Here is a 25,044-nt window from a genome sequence, read left to right as displayed (position 1 = left end):
ATTGGCGAACAAGACGCATTTCCTCTGTTGGCAATTTTTGAGTATCCACTTCAAATTCCAGTAAGACTGGTTCACTTCTCTCTCCCCAGAGCTTTTCCCCGTCCTTTTGTTTTTGCCCAGCGATTAAGTGCTGGTTTAACATATTATTGGAGGACCCATCAATGACTGACATAGACAGTGAACGTGAAACTCCATAAGAACGGCTTTTATACTGAGGTTTCTCTTTTTGTGAATATTTTCCATGACTGGGGGAGGATTTACTTCGTGATGCAGAGGACTGCTGGTGCCTACTGACCCTCCATTTGCTTGATTGCTCTTTTCCATTGATGAGTGTACAAGAAAGCTCACCACTGGATCTAGAGAGTCGATGATTTGGAGTGCTATGGTTTCTAGGGGAGCTAACAATGAATGTATATGCAGAATCAACACTGTCAGCAGGAGAAGATGCACGATTATATCCATGGTCACTTAAGGATGTATTAGGGTGAGACAGCAGATCCTGGCAGCTGTGGATAGAGTTGGGATCTCTATGGGTCTTGGAGCATGGCATTGAGCAATAGTTAATTTGAGATCTTCCCTTAAAGGAGTTATGTTGCTGCCTATCAGTCTTTGGGCCTTCATAATCAAAATGATATAAAAATTGACCTTTCTGTTGTTGATGGTCTCTTTCTAGGGATGGAGATTCCAGCTGCTTCCTTGCTGCTTCTAGAGCAAGAGGTTGAATTGATACATTTTGCTGATACACATATTCTTCCCCTTCTGACTGCATGTTACTAAGCAATGCTGGTACAGCCAGGAAAAACTCATCTCCTTTGAATTCGGATGTGGGTGATTCACACTTTTCCTCCAGTGATGATTCATGCTCACTAGGGACCAGCTTTGAGTGCAATTGGCCCAAATGTAGCGACAGTGGTTTTGCATCTTCACTAGATTCTTCATCACCTTGGGCTGACAGTTTGATTTTTCGTACAGCTCTTTGGCTCCCACAAATATTTGATGAAAGAACTTGATTATGTACAGACCCTGCTCCATCAGGCATGCTCCTACCTCCTTTTTCTGGCTCCGTCCATTTATCACATTGACCTCTGGAGGCATGGAGGGAACACAGCTGTCCTTGTATCCCACAGGCAGCAACAGGGTAATTAACAACATAGTCCTGTACTTTAATCTCCCCGAATGTGACAGCATTTGGTAGAGCACTGGGCTTGAAAGAAACACGTTTGAGAGCAAGTGAAATCTCCCATGGCTGGAGAAGATCTGCTACATTCTTGAGAAGTAAATCATGTTTCAGGACCACTTCAGCCCTACCCTTGTCTCCACTTGCATTTTTTTCATTGGAATTTTTTATTTGATCTCGTAATTGACAGATTTTGCGTAGGCGTTGATTTATAAGTGTTTGCCCGACTCGAATAGCTGCTGCATTGTCCCTTTGCAACTGCTCCAGTATACGCTGTAGATCCCTATGATCCTGTTCCACTCTCTCAAGCAGGCGACGTTCCTCCCGTTGTGCTCCCATCAGAGCACGTTCTACCCCCCGGCTCACTACCTCAGCCTCTACTGCCTGCCGCTCTCGAAGCCTCCTGAGCTCTGTCTCGCTAACTGCTAAATCACAGAGAGCCTGTGTTGCCCAACAGGGCAAAGGAAGGGAGGACACCATGGTACACTGTTTTTGGTTCTCTGGACCTTCTGAATCTGTCTCTTCCAATGGGATATGCAAGGACAGTAGAGAGGTACTACTAGAAGCTTTGCTGCTTAATGAAGACACAGGAAACATCACTGCACTGTATTCACAAGTATATTTGAGACTGTGAGTCTGTAATGTTTGATGAAATGGCTTCTACTTAGAGGTCAGGTTTTCATAGGAACCTGTACAAAATATAAAGAAAAAGAGACATTATGTTATAAAATAGATATTTATATAACCAAATGTTTAACTCAACTTAATATATTTGTTAGTTTTAATGCTTTTTTCTAATGTAACTAATGTTTATTATTTAGCAGCGTAGTCACTGTCAGTCTACAAACAATGTCAAAAAACCCACCTTTTTTACTTTTCCTTAAATAACCACTTTCATTTAAAAGACAAAAATGCTTTCAAAGTTTTCTTATTTTACCAACATAATTTTAAGACTAATATTATTAGTCTATGATCTAATAAACTAGAATCAAGATGTATTTGTGCAGACTTTAAATCACTTCTGTATCTTTTGTAATTTCTCTTCACTGGAATTATGAGGCCCAAACATGTTCCAGCCTTTCAATAAATCTGTGTACATGAATACACGGTTTGCCAAGATTTGGGTAGAATAACTTTCTAGAGATTTTGAAGAATATGGGCATTTGTGTTGATTCAGCCAAAAAAGTATTAATGAGCTACATTTAAAAATTCTATTGGCATGTTTGCCTATGTATTGTATATATTATATAGGAAATTAAACCTGCAATCTCATTTGTGCAGCATTAACCTTAGCTGAATGCTTTTGCTTTTTTAACATGAAAACAGAATTGTTGAGACATGATACATAAAAAAAAAACATTTTAATAAACAACATTATCCCATTATTATTATTTACCCAAGACCATTCTGCTAAGTACATTCCACCCCCCCCCCCTTTTTTTTTTGCACTGCACAAATTAGCAACACATCCACTGATAGTTTTGCTTGTTGCCATACACTACACTGATAATAAACATTCTACAATATTCTACCTCGGAAATTTGATAGAGCACACAATGCATACACAACAGAGAACGCACTAATGATGAGCTGACAGATGGTGATCTGAACATGGGAATGACAAAGTGGTAAATGCTGGTAAAAGGCTTAAAAGTCGAGGAGAGCATAAGATTTAAAAAAAAATGTGGGACATGGAGACAGGAATATAGATGATAAAAAGGGGGAACACAAGATCTAGCTACAGTATTTGAAAAGCAATGAATATTTTATTAACATTGTAAATGCAGAGGGGAAGGAGGCAGTAATGGTATTATCAGTTACCTTCTCCTCTTCCTCCCCAACACACACATTCATTCTAATATCACCACCAGTATGGAAATCTTGTATTAATATATGATAATGAAACCGAGCTCAGGGGAATCGATGACTATAAAGATAAGGTTTCTATATTTATTTAGAAAAGTATTTATCTTTAGACAATTATAAGATCATTACGGATAAGCGGGAGAAAATGAATGAATGAATGAATTATAAAATCAATTAAATCCCACCAATTACAAATTTATGTAATCTTTAAAGTGGATCATTGGTTTTGTTTGCATGTGAATTGATACTGTTACACATCGTATCACTGCATTCGAACTGTCCATTTTGCACTCTAATTTAAACTGCATCTACATCAGTGCTATTACCTTCTGCTTATTTTTTTGAACAAATTAAAATAAGCTACTGTATGTTTTTTTTTTTGTAAATTAATGAACAGTCCTAACCAAGACAAACATTCACTTGTGCCAAAACCAAAGACTTTCCTTTTTGGTTCATGTGATTTGTGTTTCTCACAAGAATTTCTTGTGTGTCTACATTTTGCAGTCACACGTATCTCAGTCGTGAATCGCCAATGTGTCAAATTTCCATTAGATATACTTTACCTTTTAAATTATACAAATAGAGATCAGGTATCCATCACTTTCTAAATTATTGATGAGCGGTTGATACTGCAACAGTTGTAAATACGCCTTCAGCATTTTAGGAAACATTTAGTCTGTGTTACCAGTTAAAAATTATGCATACTTAAATGCTACAAATCAGCTACTACATTTAGAAGTGACATTAATAGGCAATTAAACACAACATTTTTTCCTGCTTCGCATTTTAAACCATTAGAAATCTTCCTTCGCAATTTAACATTTTGACATGTTTCAATGATTTTATTTATAAGAAATTGTGAGAATTCATTTAGAAGATGAAGTGGTGAAGTGCATCATTTGGTAAATTCATATAGAAAAGAAAATTAGGCCCTTACCTGTTTGCAGACAGCTGTGCATCTCTCTCTCTCTCTCTCTCTCTCTCTCTCTCTCTCTCTCTCTCTCTCTCTCTCTCTCTCAGCATTCTGGGGTTCCTGCTGTTGCTAAGAGACTTTCTAGAGACACAAAATTCTCAAGGTCAGCTCACAGTTCTTGAAAGGAAAATTGTAGTTTCTTTTCTTTACTATACATAAATGAATAAAATGATACTGGTAAGTACTAAAAATATGCACATTCTTATTTTACCTATTTGAAATAGTGAAAGTTGAGCAGCTAAATAATAGAATGCAGTAGAGGGTTAATAAAGACTAAAAGCCTCAAACAGATTTATTTCACGGTTATATTTCCCTGTTCATCTCATATATTTTTCTTTAAAAAAAAAAATACTATGGTGGACAGTAATATTGTAGTATACACTAGCAGGTAGTGTTGTAACTTCTGGGGTTCGAACTTTGGGATTGGTAGTTTCACATGTTCTTGCTTATATCACTCCATATAAACAGTAGTTTCTCTCTCTCTCTCTCTCTCTCTCTCTCTCTATTGTACAAAACTGCAAAATTCAGCTTTGTTGTCACAGATTCTCTTTCCAAAAAGTGAGAGAAGCCATTTTCCCTGACTACCAACATCTTGCTTTAATACAGCAAGCTGCTGGAAAGTAGTGGCAGACTAAGCTGCTGTTAGTCATGACAACTATGCATACTCTTAGCCCAGACAGCCTGAAAACATTTGGCGATGTGAAAAGCATGAAGTGCAATCGAATGCAAATGTACTGTTTGTAATACTAGTGCATGCCACAACTTTCATGTTAAAAGCCAATTCCACTTTGCTTCCATTAAAAATCATTTCAATTAATAGCTAAAGCATAGATTGAATTGAATTGTATTCACATAGTCATATTTACAGTGGATCACATGCTTACACACATTGAAAGTGCTACTAGAATACAGCTGTAAATACTGCTAATAGTTCTAATCTTGGCCCAACATGAGCCTTCCACCCCCATGCTTCACAACTTGGCTGGAATGCTTTGTGTGAAAAGCCTTGCCTTGTTTTAATACATAGAAAAAGTGCTTCCAGTGCTGATCACTATGGTCTTACATTTAAATATTTCCCTTCTTCTGACCAAATACACACCTACAAAGGCTGGTGATTACCTACATACTTAATCTCTCAGGGGGTGTGCATTGGATTTGCATATTTTGGTACCTGATGCCTCCAACTCACAGTTTCTTCACCTTGGTCTGGAAGGTTCAATGGCCTTGGGGTTTTATTTGAAGCTTTCAAACCAGTTTAACCTTGGATGTGACTTTGTGCCATTTTTTTCATGAATAATACTGTGTATGTGCTATTCATACATGCAATTATTTGTAGAAATGGCCGAGGTATCTAGTTATTTGAAAATCACTCCAAAAGAGATTTTGTTTTTTGGTAGGTTTTGTCTAAATAGCTTATAATTTTACATTGTATCTAGGGCAAAGAGGCACTGTGTCTAAAGGAAGGTAATGGAATATATAGCCAATCATGAAAATTAAGTTTTAAGTCAGTACAATAATTTCTGTACTCTTCCATTTCATGGTTATGATTTACTGGAATTCTGATATAGTGAATTAAATCTGAAATGGCCTGTGTGTGTAAACTTCAGGTCTCAATGATGGATTGTAAGGATTTTCGTTATAGTGTGTGGCATGTATGTGTACAGGTGAGAAATGTTCTGCTCTGGCTAATGAAGCACATGATAACTATATTGTAGGAAAGAAATTTAATGTGAATCATGCAAGTAGGATTTCACAGATACTGTATGTAGGACATGGTTTAAATTGTGTGCAGGATAAACCCCTTAGGACAGATTTAAAAAGCAAGAATTGTCAGCAAGTTCATACTGCAACCAACACACACCAAATTATGATAATGCCCACATGTCATGCATGCTTCCTGAGGATCAGGGACTTTTACAGGAAAGTCCTGAGGAACAGCTTGATGTGGTGCGACAAGATCTTCATTACACTTGCAGATTGTGACTACAGGGTTGATGTGTGTCTCAGGGCAGCCACTCTGCCAGCCTTTACCTGCCTCAAGCTTTCAGCTTCAGGCAAGCCAGTGCAGTGAGTCTTGGAAGACAGCCATAAATAATCCCACAAATACACCACACTGGTTACAGGAAGCATGGGTCATATGTCTGCATCCTTAGTTTGCTGAGTGATGTGGAGTTTTAAATAACAGCTAGTTTGGGAATAACACAACAGCCAGGCCTTGTGATGATTATTTAAAAATTACTGCAACAGCAGAGATGTGTATATAAATAGGTGTAAGCTGTTACAGATGTGTTGGTAATTTTCCTCCTCCTGCTTTCACTGTGTGCATCTCATTTATTTTTTGAAACTGCCTCATAAACTCAAAGAAACTAAGGAACATTCTGGTTTGGGGCAGAGCCATGACCTTAAAAATCATGCTGGTAAACAGCTGGTTCTTTTGTTTTGGGAAATACCTCTCAGTTCCTCCCCCCTTCCCCCCACCCTAAATAATTTCCACACGTGCAATATTCAATTGGGCAAGTAAATCAAGAAAGCCATATGTATCCTTTTAATCTCCCATCCCAACAAAAAGCTTATGCTTGCAAAACGGAAGACCATAGTGACTAAATCGGGACCACAGTGCTCAAGTGTCTACTTAAGTTTGATACATCTGTCTATTTACATCCCAGCGTTTTCATTTCATTTCTTGTCTGTGCTGCCTCACCTGAGCTCATACTACTTCTGTGGTAAGGAGGACAATTGAGAAGAGTTGCTGTACCTTAAAAGTAGAAGGAATTAAAGATGGGACACAAAACAACACACACACACACAGAACAAAGACATGCTGAAATAAAGACAAAGACATTGTAGGTATTGCTAAGTAAAACATTTATAAATTAATTCAAATAATAAAAAAAAAAACATTCCCTTTTAGTGTTTTACAGATTTAAAACCATTGATTTTTTTTTTCACCGCCCTTCTGAGATAAAGTGTACTCATCAGGATTTAGATAGAAAAATAATTCTGGCAACATTCATAATTTTCCATTTGTTTCCGTACAGATCGGCAAGTTGTTGAAGAAAACGGGGTGGTGGGAGGGGCTCGGTGAAAATGTCAATGTGGCCAAGTTTAAGCATTTACTCTGTGTACACAAAAGCTGAACCGTTTCAGACTAAAAGCAAGAGTTGCAGGTTTGCATAGATAACAAGCTGCACAACAACACCCGTCAAAAGAAAAACAGCCATTATAAGAAAAAGAAAGAAATGAACGATGATAGTTAATGATCCAGAATCAACGTCGTAATCCTTGGGTTCCGTTGGATTTACACTTCTTACATTTCCCCATTTCCTATAGCCAGCAACTGAGAAAATTATTTTGTCAAAAGCTTCATTGCTTTAGCCTAAGTTAGTTTTTTTTTAGTCGGTTTTAAAATATAAATTATATTCTAGAGATCTAACCTCCTGGAAACATGACAACTGTATACATCTTTGAGGCTGAAACACAAACCATTGGCAAAGCTGATACAACACACTTGTTCAGGGTCTATACATAAAAGTGCTGCATTTACAGTTTATTTTTATTATAATTTTTTAGCTATAACTAGCAGTAAAAACACCAGAGGGGGGCCAGGAACCTGTTTACCAGACAAAGCTTCTGCTGTTGTTCCTGAAACAGCTATTTAATAATTCACCTCTCCTCTGTAATTCATGCCTTACATGCATACAGAAACCACAGCTAATGGCAAAACATCACTCGTAAATTATTTTAGCATCAACGAATCGGAGCACCTTTAAAGTTATTACTTGGTAAGAGCCTGGCATTCAGACATGTTTCAGAAACCCTGACACAAACAAAAGTGATATTGGCGATTAATCAGTGGGGACAAATAGATAGATTGGTAATTGATAGATAAGTGAGTCCAAGCTGCATCATTTACACCCATTGTCTTAATTTAACCAGCGATTTCTGCATTTTATATATTCGTACAACAACAGAATTGATGATTTGATTTACAGGTCAAAAACTAAATTGTCGCTTGAATGGAACAGCACTGTAACATAATTTGGTACGATAAAAACAAGTGTAATAGTAAATGTAAGAAAGTGGCATTGTCTCTATGGCTGTGAATAATTTCAATGCAAAAAAAAAAAAAAGATTTAAAAAAAGAAAATATTTTTGGAAAAACAAACCACCCACACATACACCAGCACATGCAGTACTTTCACAATGAATACGAAAGTCTCCCAGGTAATAAAAAAAAAACAAATTGTAATAAAAAAAAAAAAACAAATAAACTAAAATACAAATGATCGTACTGCCAGCTGCAACACTGAGATGGCTTCTGCTTCTCTGAACCTCGCATGTTCCCTGAACAGGCTGGGACTCACCTGACAGTCTAGTCATTTACAAAAGTGGCCACTAGGGAAACTAAATGGTCCACTTATTCACAAAATAAATGGAGCACGAGAAAGAGCCAGTAAGGGATCAGTGCTTTTTTTTTTTTTTTTTTTTTTAAACTTAATTCTCCTGTTGCAAAGATTATCCTCCTCCTGTTGTTATTCTCCTTCCAGTTAATTTTCTATGCCATTTCACACAGTCTCTCATGACCACCTCCAGTCAGAGGATACTCGACCCACTGTACTTAGAATATAATTAGATGAAAAGAACATAAAAAAGTGGGGCATGCAATTTTATTGTGGTGGTGTGCTCTTTATAAGATTTTTTTTTTAACCCTCTGAGATGAATTTTATAGGAACAGATGCTTTAAAATGATCATGCTTGACTGGTCAACTCTACAAGTTTCCCACAATAGTTCAACTACTCACTGAAATGTAGATTATTTGTGACATACTTCACATTAGTGCCATTCTGTCTGGCATTTACTGTCAGATTTAATTGTATTTCATTGTAGTTAGTATTCTGTATCTTACTATTAGACTTGATTATTGTCTTATTAAAATATTCGGCAAACACCATGCAATAGGTCATATACAATCTTCGGGATCCCCTAAGACAATCCCTTATGAAAGATATATTATGGTTTGTGGGAAAGACATTTTTAAAAAATGTCAAAATATCTTCTTTGCAGAATTCTTTTTTCAAAAACACGCTTGGCCATCTTATACTAACTAGACAGACAGACAGATAGACAGACAGATAGACAGACAGACAGAGACAGATAGATAAGCTATGTTTTTACCAAACAACATCTCTATATATAACAAATACACCCAAGATTTCAGTGAGTAGGACGTTGGATAAGAGTCAAGAGAACCAGTTCTGCTTATTAGTTATGAAATTGTAAATTATAGGACCAAAAAAAAAAAAGGGGGGGGGGGGGATTTGAGACATATTTTACCTTTTTCACACCAATCCTGTTTTGAAAGAAAAAAAATAATAAATAAAGCATTTCTTAAAGGGTAGGTGCTGCATGAGTTCACCGGCATGTTGACATTTTCCTTACTTCCTTTGGATAAAATGGTGTTGTACAGAGTAATAGTTTAGGCCAGCTGTCAAGGGCATGGTTATGCTTATTGACAATCAAGCCACATTATGAAAATCACTTTCATATATATATAAATCTACACAAGTTACAATAAAAGCACAAGAGTTCTGTTTGAATTTTTTTCCCCCAGTAGATTCCTTTGTAAATAGTTACTCAGTACAGACCTAATAATGTAAAAAGATTACAGCAGCATGCCTCTTACATAAAAAAAAAAAAAAAAGGGAGAAAAAAAAGAAAGATATGTAAAGAAATAACACTAAGGTTTTGTTTTCGGGAGTGCCTGTGTACAGCAATGTTAAAGCATACAAGTTGCTCTGAGCATACTGTGTAAAAACATTATACACATTTTATATAGAATATATACAAGATTCTTATGGACAACGGTCTGAAGCTTTAACAATGAAGCTCTTACATATCCTGTACAGTTTTTAAAAAAATTATTATAAACATGTAATTACACCTAACCCTAACCCTGATGCGCTTGTTTTCTTATTCCTTTTAAAAACCGTAGGAAGATTGGGCAAAGTGTCCGTCATTCCTCAGCGCCCTGGCTGGGTGGGAAGGGCGTGGCCACTGCATGCTCCTGCGCCAAAGCTGCCAGTTCCTTTAGAAACTCAGAGAATATGACAGCACAGTAAACCGTGTTCTTTACCCGCAACGCCTCGGCCTGTTTCTCCAGAGTGGAAGCCCCAGTTCCTACCACCACACCGCGGAAGAGAGCACTGTGCAGAGAATGGCTACCGTCCCTCACGTGTGCTAGAGCCGCCTGAGCTGCGTGACGTGCTCGCGTTGGACTGTTGGTATGCCTCAGGATTAGCTCACCCAGTGATGGCTTCCGACTCTTCACTATAAAAGAGAGAAGCAGGGAAAATATTAGGAAACAATCAGGATCAAAAACCCTTGTAAATCAAGAGAGGCATAAATAATCTGAGCAGTGAGTTATGATTAAATTTGTCTTCCCATTTGGAAATAAAATTTCACCTTTAATACTGTGTTATGAATAAACACATTTTTAAAAACGTTTCTTGTTTTCTCACTAACCCATTGAGTCTGATCGGCGGAGAGGGGGTACTCCCGTGGGTGAATCTGTCCAGTCTAGTTTGCCTCGTGTGACAAGGAAGCGCCGGGCCTTCCTCAGCAAAGCTGTGAAGTCCTCATGCAGTGCAGCAAATGCTTCAATACGATTCTTTACAGTCCCAAGCACCTGAAAAAAAAAAAAAGAGAGTGAAAAATGAAAGAAGAAATTGTCTACAACCCACATTGGAGAATATCAGCGTTGAGAGTTTTATGTACTTACATATACACTATATACACACATATATTAAAAATACTATAGAAATGAAACTTGGATATATTTTAGTCTAGTCAATGTGCAGCTTGTATAGCAGTATAGATTTACTCCACATGCATATAAAATAGCTGGCAACAAACATGAGTACACCCTGAACGATAACAGCTGTGTCATTTAACTATACAAAACCACATGAACTATTCATCATGTTAATGTTTTTGTCTGCTTCACAGGACCATACAAATTTGTCTATCTTGTATTAGAGCAGTTAAAATTTGGAGCTTTGAGTACAATTCAGTACATTTGAGAATTTGAATTGTTATCCACAAAGATGGTCTAGGCAATAATAAGATCTGCAAACCCCTAAAACTAAGTTACAGCACAGTGGCCAGGGTCATACAGAGCTTTTCTATGACCCACTCGGAACCGACCTCACAAGGGTTAATTAAAGAAGTTGAGTCTTCATGCATTGCTTTAGAGGTTGCAGAAGCGAAAGGTCGGCTTGTCCGTGCTTAGGCCATACGCCACACATTGCAACAAGTCGGTTGGCATGGTGGTCATCCCAGAAGGAAGCCTCTTATGAATTCCTCAAACAGTTTGCTGAAGACAACCTGTACAAGAGCAAGAATTACTGGAACCATGTTCTGTGGTCTGATGAGACCAAGATAAACTTGTTTGGCTCAGATGGTGTCCAGCATGTGTGGCGACACCCTGGTGAGCAGTACCAAGAAAATAGTGTCCTGCCTACAGTCAAGCATGGTGGTGGTAGAATCATGCTCTGGGGCTGCATGAGTGCTGCTGGCACTGGGGAGCTACGGTTCATTCAAGAGGAAACATTCCAAAGTGTACTATGACATTCTGAAGCAGAACATGATGCCCTCCCTTTAAAAACTGGGCCGAACAGCAGTTTTCCAACATAATAACAACCTCCCCAAAAAACACCAAGATGACAAATGCTTTGCTGAGGAAACCGAAGGTAAAGGTAATGAAGTGGCCTTAAGACCTGAACCCCATTGACCACCATCTGGGACACCTAAGAGACTTTAAACTACCCTTTCAGGTGATAATATCTTTTTACACCTGCTCTACTGAGAGAGTCCTGACGTATAGCATCACTTATTTCGAAAACAGCACCATGCAGGACAGGCGACCCCTCCAGACGCTGGTGCGGTCATCTGAACGTACCAGCCGCACCGAGCTCCCCAACCTACAGGACCAGGCCCAGGAAGATTGGGAAGGACCTCAGCCATCCCTACACTGGACTCTTTTCTCTGTTACGATCAGGTAAGAGCTTCTGCTCCTTCAAAGCAAACACAAAATAAGGAGCTTCTTTCTACAGGCCATTCGGTGTCTAAACCAGGGGACACCCAGCAACTAGTACATGGACCTCTCTCCGTCTCTTTTCCCTTGCTGCACAATTATTTTTGCACTATTTTATACGTCACTTTAACTCAGGACCGTCACAGCACAGTGTCACTTTGTCAGCTTATACTGCACTAAGGACAAACCACACTTGATTACTTTAATCTGTACTTCTGTCAATATTGGTCATACACAGCCATCCCTTTCTGTGCAATTTGTGTATATTTGTATATTATGTGTGTGTGTGTGTGTGTGTGTGAGTGATTATATATATATATATATATATATATATATATATATATATATATATATATATATATATATATATATATATATATATATATATATATATATATATATACATATACACATACACACAGTACAGACCAAAAGTTTGGACACACCTTCTCATTCAAAGAGTTTTCTTTATTTTCATGACTATGAAAATTGTAGATTCACACTGAAGGCATCAAGGGCTATTTGACCAAGAAGGAGAGTGATGGGGTGCTGCGCCAGATGACCTGGCCTCCACAGTCCGGTGACTGTGGAGGCCAGATGACCTGGCCTCCACAGTCACCGGACCTGAACCCAATCGAGATGGTTTAGGGGTGAGCTGGACCGCAGAGTGAAGGCAAAAGGGCCAACAAGTGCCAAGCATCTCTCGGGGAACTCCTTCAAGACTGTTGGAAGACCATTTCAGGTGACTACCTCTTGAAGCTCATCAAGAGAATGCCAAGAGTGTGCAAAGCAGTAATCAAAGCAAAAGGTGGCTACTTTGAAGAACCTAGAATATGACATTTTTCAGTTGTTTCACACTTTTTTGTTACGTATATAATTCCATATATAATACCACATGTGTTAATTCATAGTTTTGATGCCTTCAGTGTGAATCTACAATTTTCATAGTCATGAAAAAAAAAGAAAACTCTTTGAATGAGAAGGTGTGTTCAAACTTTTGGTCTGTACTGTGTATATATATATATATATATATATATATATATATATATATATATATATATATATATATATATAAAAAGATCACTCACACACACACACACACACACACACACACACACACTTCTAGTGTTTATATGTATATTTTTTTATACTTATCTTTATTTTCATACTTTCTATTTGTACTATACTTTTAATATATTTGTACATTTATACTCACTTTATTTTATTTTTATCCTTACATTCTATTTCTATTTTTCATGTTTGCATTTTGGACAGTCATAAAAAAAGAAATTTGAAATCTATACTGCTATACAAGCTGCACATTGTCTAAAATATTTCCAAGTTTAATTTCTTCAGTAGTGTTCGTTTAGACGAAATACTAATTATATATACGTATGTGATCTCTTTTGTCCAGGAAAGCCATACCTGTATGAGAGACTTGACACTAGGCTGGAACACCATATTTGTGTTAAGAAGGAAGGAGCGGAGGAGAGGCTGAGGGTAACAGGCCAACTGAAACACGATGCCTGTCAGCAGAATGTTTACGTATAAAGAATTTTGCATCATGTTCTCCAGCTTTGAAAAGAGCACTGTCAAAAAGGGACCTGCAAAAATTGGAAGATGTGTAATTGTTGCCAATATATGTTGACACACATCTATACACAAAACTCTTATTACCTATGTATGGTTGTGCTTGAGGCTGACCAAGGGGTCGTGCTGGACTAAACATGGCTGGGGTGGAGCTTTCAGGCTTTGATTCTTCAGGTCCTTGCTCTGTCTCCAATGAGGGACAGTCCTTGTCTATCTGGTTTGAATCAGAGGGATTAGATAAAGGATCCTGGATGAACTCATCAGTGCTTCGTTTCTGGACTCTCCTCCCCTTTACCCGCTCTTCAAGTTCTCTCAGCTCTTGGTTGAACGCTTCAATGCTGATGCCCTGGCCGTTGTAGTCTTCGGACAGTGTCTCAGATGGTGCTTGTTCTAGCAGCTCATCGATCAGGCTCTCAACCGACTCCAGCCCCGGGCTGCAACAGCTTGTGGTTAAACACGGCTCTACTGAGCTCAAGGCTGAAGTAGATCTTTGTCGTTCACTGGAGTTGCGCTCCTGGGCTGAGGACCGCAAGTTATCTGGGCTTGTCTGTGGTTGTGGAAGCGCAGTAGATTGCACCTGAGATGATTTTGTCACCGAACTATGCTCTCCCTGCATAGGAAGACTGGATTCTTTAGATGCAATACCCACCCTTCCATTTACACCTAATTCTTCGACTTGTCCACGACCATCTGCATCTCTTTTTACCTTCTTCACTTCCATCCCTCCATCAGAAATATCTACACATTCATCTGCCTTTCCAGTGCCGTTATAGAGTCCCCGATGTGGCAGTGTGTGCGTTTGGTGACCTGCAGCTTCTCCTGGGCCTAATGTGGGAACTGCTGATGATGTGGACGACTGCAAAGGGACAGAACTGGGCAATAGGCTGCGTTTCTTGCTGCGAGGTGTGAGGCTGATGCAGTTCTTAGAGATTGTTACATCCCACTCGCCACTGTTTCGGTCTGAGCTGCTCCATTCTGCACGTGCAGCTGCCACTATGGCTGCCCTTTGCTGCATGTCTTTATGCCCACTTTGCTGCATGGAGAAGTGCTCAGGCACCATATTGAGGGATGGGTTGGATGTCGGAGGCTGTGGTGGAGGTGGTGCCGAGTTGGGGGGAGGGTTTTCTCCGTCGTAAGGAGCCGACCAATTTCGACAAGCCCATGAGCAGAGCTCAATGCCCCGCCGTGCATCTCTGAGGTACTCCAGGTAGCCGGACTCAGCATCTGAAGAATCTGGAGGCTGATGCATGGGGCTATTGGGAGAAGGTGTGGGAACGCTGCCCCGAGGAGATGAGGGAGTGTTGTCTGAAGCAGCAGTGGAGGACTGGTTGCCTGGGTTTTGCTGGCGAATGAAGAGAGCCAAGCGGGATGGAGTGCTGGGCTTGGTGTGAATGGGAGACTCTGATGTCGGGCTACCCAACACTACAATAAAAATACAGAATAAAAAGTTTGCCTATAAAGAGATTATAATGATTACCAGATAACTGTACAATTTATTTTACAGTCAATGGTCACAAACAAATGATCCCAGAGAAGATTTCAATAAAAACGTATGCTAGTAAATTCAGGGATTTTATAATACATTTTCATCATGTTAAAACTACAAAGTAAAGTAATGTATATCCCTTAATATTAAAAACTGTTTTTGCTGCTGTTAATGTGTTCAGAATCAGGAGTACAAAGTCCCTTTAACGCTTTTTGTGAGTCTAAAGTGGCATTCAGAATAACCACCAGACGCAGTTCTATAACCCCCCCACATGCACAGCTAAAGCTGATGTGAAGACAAGCTGATTATTATGCCTGTTGATTAGAAATGCACAAAAAAGGTGCTGAAATGGGCGGCTGGTTCATGTTTTCCGCAGTGCCTGTGATAAGAAAAAGAAGTATCCAGACCAATTACACTCACAAATGTTGTGGCTGATGACAAATAAATGATATTTTCTAATAGGATATTAAGAGCTTGAACAATTTTCCCACAAATATGCCTCAACAACCTCTTAAATGCTTGGTTAAAAAAAAAAGAAACATCTGTTTTGAAACAACTGTTGTTGAATGCCGGATGGAGAATATAATATGCATTAATGTGTCACACAATTTCACACAAAAAGTAGGAAATTACAGCAAATAACTTGATTACCACCATTAGCACTGCAATTTCTTTCAACTTAACCGATCAATAAATGGGTTTTTAAGCACTTTCTGCTGAATATTTAAGAGCATTATGTAGCATTTAGCAGCTTTTACTCACTAATTAATAATTCCAATAGCAACACAGATGAATCGTCTGGGACTGAAAAACTGTGGACAAGTTAATTGTAAGTCTGGTGCAGATCCAAAGCTATTGTCTTGGATCTCATCCGGCTCTTGTTTAGTGCCATTTGACAACAATTTGACTTTAAAAGCTGAGCTGTATCTGTCGTTTCAGTTCTCCCAATACACACAATACAGAAAACAATGCACATGCCAGATACTAGTTGCTTTCAGCTGACCAATCTTTAATTCGCCAGATGACGGTTTCTTGCAAAACTAATATTGTTCAGGTCTTGATTCTTTTCTGAGCACACCACAGAGATGACTTCCACATAGGGTTTTCCACTCTGGGATAAAGTTGAGCTGCCTCATATCTAGCCTTTAGTTTATTATATTGTAGCTTGTTCAGCACCAGCACATAATGTGAAAGAATAAGATTTCATATTGTTCCATTCAACAATATACTCCTTCACTGCAGTGACTGCATTGTGACAAACAAGACGGACACATCCGTCTGAACTCAATGAAAGAAATATTCATTTTGTCAACATGCTCGAAACCCTCTGCATATCCTTTCTATTTTTCAGTTTTACATTGTCTCCAATGTCTAGACAAAAAGGACAAAATTTGGCACCAACATATTTTTTAAAATTGTATAACCTATTAATTTCTGCAAAGCTGCTTTGGGACAATGTCTATTGTTAACTAAGCTATACAAATATAACTTAATTGAATTGAAGTGAATAGTTTGCTAACATTAATGCAGGCATCTAAAATTAAGCAGTAGTTTTAACACTTAAAGACAAACACCACCAAGTGTTCAAACTAGGTATTTCAAAAGTACCTAATGGGCATAGAACATGGTCAAATAAAATAGACATAAAAATGGCAACAAGAAGCGATCCGCCACACCAAATCGTGCGTGTATGTTCTGTGCTCTCGTGAGAGAATATAACACTCCTATATCAGCAGGTGGCAGTACAGTGTATTGGGCCAGAAGAGCTAGAACTGTGAATATATAAAACAAGCAGTGTTTACACCTGCCGTGATGGCTTCATATGTCTTTTTTAAAATCATGTCTACTAAGACAACATCAAGAATGACAAGTGTTGTTTTGTTACCTCTTCACTTAGTAATTGTTTGCTTTTGTCAGTACTGTTTAGTTTTTTCTCATGTGCTCATTTGCTGAATAACCAATTGAAATCCTCTTCCTCGCCGATGAGCTCTTCGGCAATTCCACATGCACAAACAGACGTAAAACAGTTGATACGAAACACACTTAAAAAAATAAACTAAAGCCGATCGAGCTTGATCGCATATCGACCATTGGCTGCCCTCATTTCTAAATATCGGCATCGGCCAGAGAAAAACTTAGTGGTCGACCTCTAGTGTATATCGTGAATATAATGTACAGAATATATATATTTTTTTACCCTTGCCCCAGAAGGCAGGTTCCTCATCTTTTTCATTACAGGCTGCTGTGGTGATTCGGCAGCATTCTGGGATGAGAGACAGGAACTTATCGGCTGATTTGCCGTAGAGGTCGGTCTCTCTAACTGCACGCCGCTGACTCAGCATCACGTGTGTGCAAGGCAGCAAATACCTAAACAACAACAACAACAAAAAAACAGCAAACTGATGAGTACGCTGTGCTGAAAACATCATCAGGATCTAAGAGGAACGAAGGTAATTGCATACGTGTGGCACAGACACACACCTGAGAACGAGCTGGAGCATGAGGTCTTCACAGTTGAGGGAGAGTAAAGTCTTGAAGAGACTGAGAGAGACCATGCACAGCTACAGCGTGAGAGAAGCAGAGAAAGTTACTACACACTCCCACCCTATTTGAAGGCATTTGCTGGTTCCAGAGCCTACTGGAAAGCTATACAAGAAACAGATACAGATTTCCTCTCCCAGTGGAAAAGAAAACCACACAAATCAGCCAACCTTCTAAGGAGCCCAGACCTACCCGTGAGTTGCTGCTTATGCGTGTGAGCAGTGTGTCGAGGATTGTGTCATTGTCATGACGATGTAGCAGTATGAAGCGAAGGAAGGCCTTGAGGAGCGACTTCTCTGTGACACTGCGCAGAAAGAGGTCCAGATATGCTGTACTTGCTATCATTTCATCCACAGATGACTGGATAGAAGAGGGATAACAAAGTTAATTAACACCAATAAAAGCACATCATCAAACATGAGGACAACATACTAAGTTCATTCTTAAGCAGTAGATATTCAGTTTGGTGTCCAGCACTGAGAACTTTCACCTTGTGCAGGGCAGGACCCATGACTGGTACCAGGAAGCCATTGTGGAGGTAGTCGATTAGCTGGCAGCGGACGAGGGGGTGTGCCACCTGTACCACGGCGTTACAAAATTCTAGACTGTTCATGAAGAGGACCAGAGAGGACACGCCTATCCAGTCCTCCCTCCGCAAAGCATGCCAGTCATCACCACGCACTTCAATCTTCCGTGGCAGGGAAGAATAGAGTGCGCTCAGGCCAGTCGCTAGTACCTAGAGCATGGTGGTTATAGATGAAACTTTCAGAGACAGGTGTGCAGTAATGAGAAGAAGCTGGTAGTAGTGTTTGTGTGGGTCAGCATAAATCGTGTGTTCAGATCATTCTAATGAAGACTTCGATAATCATATTTAACAGTTTACAAATGTTTGGCCTCAAAAAATTTATAAATAAAATGAAAAACATGAAATGACTGTTTCTGAGTAGCCTGTTGGTCTGGAGGTTATAAATGAAAACAAAGAATAGTGAAACGTGCAGTCCTTCAGAAAGGAAGAGCAAAGCCAATTCTGTTTAAAAAAAAATTCTGAATATCCACTATATGGATTTCACCTTGGAAAACCACATTTGTTTTTAAAAAGGATAAAACATTATGAAGCCCAGAGAGGAGACTTTAAGAGAAAATCTAGCCATTTTAAACCTAAATCAAAGCAATCAATCTCAATTATTTTCTTTGATCATAAATGTCCCAAACTTAATAATTAAAAAGGTTAAAAAAATATACAGGAAAAATGTCATCACATGACTGGTTTTCTCAGCTCGCTACACATAATTTGGCTATGAACAAGCTTTATTAACAGATATTCATGACACCATCTTCCTCCACAATCTTATTTTTTTTTTACCAGACACACACACCCACACCCACCGGACAGAAGTAGGAGTTTTCAGTGATGTAGCGGGCCACGGCGTGGTTGCTGGCCGAGGTAGCCATGACCAAAAGCAAGGCATCACGAGCTTGTTGTCCCAGAGCTCCATCTCGATGGATAAACGGTACCAACAGAGAAAAGATCAGCAGGTTCGTGGGACCCTGCTGTATTGTACCACACCTGAACAACAGCTCAAGCACAGCAGGCTGCCTTGCCATGGACACACAGACCTAAAGACACACATGCACAACATTTTTATTAAAAGCAATAAAAAAAAATTGATTAAACAGTGGAGAAACTGAGCTACACTCCAGCTAGAACCTCAACCAGAAACCTGACATCAGAACGATTCGCACTCTAAGTAACGTTCTAGATCTTTATTAGAAACACCAGCACATGAATGCAGCCATTTAATAAGTATGTGGCAAAAAAATAAATAAATCATGCAGATAAAGACATGCGTTTCAGTTAATATACATATGTAAATCATGAAATGTAAGTGCGCATATATATATATATATATATATATATATATATAAAAATATATATATATATAAAAATAAAATTTCAGTTTAAGGTTTAAACAAATGTAATCCCACATGTACACACCTGGTTGAGCAGTAGAACGAGGCTGCCCTCCAGGTTAGGAGGACAACCGAACTGAGGGTCTACACAGGCTCCCAGCAGGATGAGCAGAGGCTGAAGTACGGCACTGTTCTGGAGCAAGGGCTGAGGGGATTGGCCAATTAACATTTCAAACAGTTTCAGCAGAGCTGTTTGGCTGTCAGGGTCCAAACCACGACGCACATGCCACTGTACCAGACACTCCAGGATGTTCTCTGACACCACCAGTTTCAGAATAGGGCCCAAAGCTAAGATGTAGTAAAAATGGCAACCCTGTTATTGTGCTTGAATATAAGTTCCCGCTGACACTATTATTTTTGTAATATTTCCTGTGTTTAAAAAGTAAAGTTAGGAAAACCTGAAAAACAAAAAAACAAACAAACATCTATTTTGAGGCATTTCCAATAATGTAAACTGTTCTTTGGCACCTACTCCTAGCTGAGTACACACTATAAAATACTTCACATTATCTCTGTGGTCTACAACTGTTTGACAAGTTAATGGGTTATTTTGAACCTGGTGGATCACTGTCGCCCCCTGCTGGTCTTTCCTCTGCCAGAAGACACAGCATTTGATCAGTGTGATTTCTCACTGCTGTCAAATCATCAGCTCCCCCAGCCACAGATTCTCTCTGCTCCAATACCCATGACACCTGGATGTGGGACAGAGGATGAGAAAAAGATTGTCTCATGCTTCAAGCAGAGGAATGCAATAAAAGACTTTAAATTAGGGTTGCAGCTATCGATTGTTTTAGTAATCGAGTATTCTACCGAATATCAAATAAGAACTACTTTTTCTATATTAAAGTGCAATTTTTTGTGTTTATTGCCATATTACCTCAAAATACAAAAAAAAAAAAAAATCATAAAAATATATTTTGAATTACTTCATAAAAATTAAATGCACTGTACAGTGTTTTCTTTATGTTTTAGTTGTAAATTTTGGGAACTTTCTTTTGTTCTTTGACCTGAATCATCATCTAAATCCATCAATCCATCCATCCATATTTCCTCTTCTATTCTCTTCTCTTCTCTTCAAACATCTTTTCACCAAAAGCTTAAGTAATATCCATGACACACACCGACAATTCTGCATTTCTATATAAAAGTTTGTATATAAAAGGTATAAGATTTTCGATGTATATTACAGAGTTTTTAACAGCCTTTTAACACACTTTTATACATTAGCATAGTAACACAAGTTAATAGAGGATCGTGTTTCCAGGTCCAGTTCTCACAGAATCCCAGATTCTCTAAAATTTTGTCCAGTCTTACATGAACCACGCACGGATAAAATGTCTGGCACTGCCACGCTTGCATGGACAGGATATGTTCCTGGATTAACATACTTCTGTTGTTCCTGGAACATTTCTATATAATTATTGCCACCTGATGTCAGCAGTGTGTGCCTATTACCTCCTCAAATGGCTTTTACCTCCTCAAACAGTTTGACAATCTATGAACTGAAATACAAGGCATACAATAGAGTTTAGTCTTAAACCGGACGTCTGCATATATAGAGATTTTAAACTAGCTTTAGTAAGAAAAGTATACCGATGCAATGAGACATCTTATTTGAGAAAAATCACATTTATGCGAAATGTTTGGGTGGCTAGATAAAAAATGTAAATAAGACCATGGCCAGGACCACCTATCAGGGACTGTCCTTTATACACCAAGTACTGAACCCTTCACGAAAACTGACACCTTTGCTAATATCAGCAAAAAGGGCTACAAAAATTACTCACATGGATATCAAACATATGTGGAATATCCATGAGAGCTGTGAAAAATCAACTCTCATGGATAGCAAACAAGTGGAAACAGTTTTACCTCCCTTTGCCCAAATAATAGTGCAGTCGTCTTCTATAACTCCCAATGAATTTGAATTTTTGTTTTTAAATGGTTAAACAATAAACATTTTTACAGCCTTTTACTAAGAATGGCAATATTAGTGAAGAGCAATGCATATACAGACGATTCAGGCCAGTCCTTAGTCTGTCTTTTACATTCAAACATGTACATGATACAGAAAATCTTTTCTTTGCTCTTAATTGGTCACATATTGTGTAGTATGTACTCGAAGCTGGAGTTGTGTGTGCATGTATCACCTGTCTCCAATGGTTCTCAAACACCATCAGACATGTCTCGGGGTCAGCAGTGCACGGGCTAGATGGGGCAACGCTTCGACTGTTCCGCCCATCCGGACCCCTGGGAGTTATACGGCTCAGCCAGCTCATCTTCGCTTCTGTGCCTAAGGTCAATATTCCTTGAAGTGGGACTCTTCCAGGACAGAGGGAAAGATGAGAGGAGAGAAAGGGAGAGGGAAAAGAAAAGGATGGGAAAAGAAGAGAGAGGAGAGGGGAAAGAGGGGAAGGAAGGGAACAACGCAATACGAAACAGCCAAAGACAGAGTGTGTACAGGTGCACAAGAGAGAATGGGAGGGTGAGAGCAGAAAAAGGTCCCCTGCTGGTGTCCTCAGCAAAGGTCGTCACGGTAACAGGGCAGTCAGAATGTGGGACTGAGACAGGTCAGCAATGTCATCCAGTCTGTAGCCGACACCACTCCATACCTGGAGGGAGAGAAGCAGAGTGAGTCAGTCAGTGATGTGTGCTGCACACCTGTAATGCAACAAACAGTAAATACAAAACAGAAGATGAATAACACACAACTGCTCACAACATACTGATATGCAATTAGCCCAAATTTTACAGCATCCAAAACACCCATGCCTTTTACACATTGACTCTCAAATAATTGCTTTGGCCAAGCAAGGAAATCTGTGATTATACAGCCACAATGGTTTTAGTAAAGTCAGGTTTGGATGTAGAGCGAGGAGGCCTGGGGTGCTGTCAGCTTTCAACCCCAAAGGTGTTCATCAGTGTTGAGGTTTATGCTCTATAGTCAATCAAGATTTTCCACACCAACCCATTTATACCATTTCCTCATGGAGCCTGCTTTGCATACAGGAGCATTGTCATGCTGGAACATGTTTAAATATTGTAGTTCAAGAGGAAGGAAAATGTATTGCAACAGCATCCAAAGACATCCAACACAACTGTGTGCCTCTGGCTGTGTGGTACCAGTTTGAGGAAGAAATACATATAGCTGTAAAAGTCACAGTCTCCATACAGTGTATGTTTAACCTAATTTACTAAAATCTAAAGGAGTGTTCCTTGCACCGACATGCCACTCTGTTTTGTTGTTACCAAAAAAAAAAACCGGAACAATGTAGAATGAAACAGACGAGTTTGGTTGACAATCACATTATAAATGTGTGTGTACTGTTCACACTCGCTGTCTAACTCCAGAAGATTTAAAAAGAGCTGATACAGAGCAAAAACCTCGGAGATTTATAACTGTGTCTTTTGAAAACTTCTTTTTAGAAAACCCAGACCTTATGGTCAACATGATCTAATTTTCAAATCGCCAAATCCTAGATTATCTAGAACTCAAAACACAAAACAGCACATAGTGGAGAGCAACGAGAGATGTTTTCAGACTGTTAAAGAACGCCGCTAGTGTTATGACTCAAAAACTCTCTGGAATAGTACACAAATATGTGATTTAAGATATAACAGGAACTTAAATAACAAACACTAAATTTAACCATGGCCTTAATGTGACCTACTGACACAAAATCTGCCTTCTATATACCTTATAATAACTTCTGGAGATGTTGAGGTCCTTACATGATTTCATTGGTAACTCAAACTGCCCTAAGTGTGGGACTCCCTGTTCTTATAAGATGCCAGCTCCACTGCTTTCATTTTTTCGAAAACCCATTGCAGTGAAAGTTCTTCCTCTTTGACCATCTGCTGACTCAAATGAATCTTCTTGAAGAGGTTTAATGTGAAGCTTAAATTCCCTTCATGTAAGAAAGCCGTCGTGTCGTGTGGGATTTTTTATTTTTTTTTTAATGGCAGGGTGGAGTCCGTGGAAAAGTTTCAACAGAGGAATTCTGGCTGCTGGCGTGTCATTAGAATATTCAGGTTTAAAGCACTGGTGTGTTTAAGACATCTAATTTCTTTCATTCATTTTATATAATTCAAGTCATGCTTTCTTTGCAGCACCACAAAGAAAAGACTGACACACAAAACGACAAGCATGAGAGACCTGAATTTAGGCGAGACTTTATTTTAGCAGCATATCTGCATAATCTTACAAAATAGTCTTATAAATAGAGGACAACCTTGAAAAAATCCATAACAAACAGCATATAATAAAGTCTACCCCAATCCAGAACACTTCCTGGAACATCACATGACAAGATGGCTTGTTTCCCAAAAAGGAACTCACTCACCCCAAAAGGAGGGCAAAATGCCAAGCGAGCCACAAGGCAGGAAAGCTGGAATTGCACGAGAGGCCGGTGCCGAGTTTCAAAGCACAAAGACAATCCATGATCTGTCAATCATAACAATTCAGTGAACACTGACATCAGAGCAAAAAAACAAATGATTCTAGGTACAGAATGTGCAGCTCTACACTGTCTCATGGGAAGAGACAATTCTGGGAAGAAATGACTAACATTTTTCAGAGATTTTATTGTCGTGAATAGAATTATGAATCTAACAACTGGAAGGACGTACCAATGAGCACTCAACCTCCATTCGAACATCTCTTACACTGAACACCAGGTGTGCAAATGCTAAAGAAACTCCTTATTCCTTGGAAAGTAGAGCAGACTGACAGCAGACTTCGGTTTTCTCTGTGTAATTACAGAGTAGTAAGGTCACTACGTGAAAACAAAACCCAGAAAGTTGAAATCTGCACTGAATTTATTTAATCTGATCTGGCTATAGGTAACAATGGGAAGATTATTCCTTACCTAACTGCAAGCAAAGGCAAAAGAAAAGGTCTAGCAGGTGCGCCGACTGAGCAAAATCCACCCGGGTCTGAAAATGTAAATTTGTACAAAATACAATGTACTTTATACAAAACTATATGATGGCATTCTTTTATAGGATGGTCACAATTAGAACTTATACTTTAACGCCCATAATTTCACAATGCTATTTTAAATTAATAGCTGTTGTAACGGCAATCCAACTAAAACTGCTGTTATATCGGCAATCCAATCCGTATGACGGGACACTACATGGTTATGTGAAGAGTACTACGAAAGCTCACGTGAGGCTGCGGAAAGATTTTGCATCATTGAAATGTGCTGGCAAGTGCGCAAATCACATTAGAGCAATGGCAGCTGAGCTGATATCATCCTACATCACTGACTGAACAGGAATAGCTGATGCCCTGAGCAATGTCCATTCTCACCCCCCAAAATCAAGAATTTCGTGATTATGGATT

At 39.0% G+C, this 25,044-nt stretch overlaps 1 protein-coding gene across 2 annotated transcripts in view; it reads right to left on the bottom strand.

Moving 5' to 3' along the window:
• Positions 1 to 6,864: 6,864 nt before the first annotated feature.
• The window catches only part of fhip1b (FHF complex subunit HOOK interacting protein 1B), a 33,539-nt gene continuing 15,359 nt past the window's right edge, over positions 6,865 to 25,044 (bottom strand). For both annotated transcript variants that reach the window (XM_083536941.1, XM_083536942.1), the window contains exons 3-14: positions 21,848 to 22,309; positions 20,254 to 20,389; positions 19,723 to 19,985; positions 19,113 to 19,343; positions 18,217 to 18,462; positions 17,919 to 18,086; positions 17,667 to 17,746; positions 17,383 to 17,552; positions 13,787 to 15,121; positions 13,535 to 13,713; positions 10,540 to 10,702; positions 6,865 to 10,344 (exon numbers count right to left, since the gene is read on the bottom strand). In XM_083536941.1, coding sequence (XP_083393067.1) covers positions 10,031 to 10,344; positions 10,540 to 10,702; positions 13,535 to 13,713; positions 13,787 to 15,121; positions 17,383 to 17,552; positions 17,667 to 17,746; positions 17,919 to 18,086; positions 18,217 to 18,462; positions 19,113 to 19,343; positions 19,723 to 19,985; positions 20,254 to 20,389; positions 21,848 to 21,976 — 3,414 coding nt within the window. In that variant the 5' untranslated portion in view covers positions 21,977 to 22,309 and the 3' untranslated portion in view covers positions 6,865 to 10,030. The remainder of the gene's footprint in view (positions 10,345 to 10,539; positions 10,703 to 13,534; positions 13,714 to 13,786; positions 15,122 to 17,382; positions 17,553 to 17,666; positions 17,747 to 17,918; positions 18,087 to 18,216; positions 18,463 to 19,112; positions 19,344 to 19,722; positions 19,986 to 20,253; positions 20,390 to 21,847; positions 22,310 to 25,044) is intronic.

The sequence above is a fragment of the Silurus aristotelis genome (genome assembly GCF_946808225.1).
Source record: "Silurus aristotelis genome assembly, chromosome: 3".
Classification (NCBI taxonomy): Eukaryota; Metazoa; Chordata; class Actinopteri; order Siluriformes; family Siluridae; genus Silurus; species Silurus aristotelis.
Note: the sequence above shows the minus strand (reverse complement) of the source record. Positions and strands in the feature narration are given on the sequence as shown.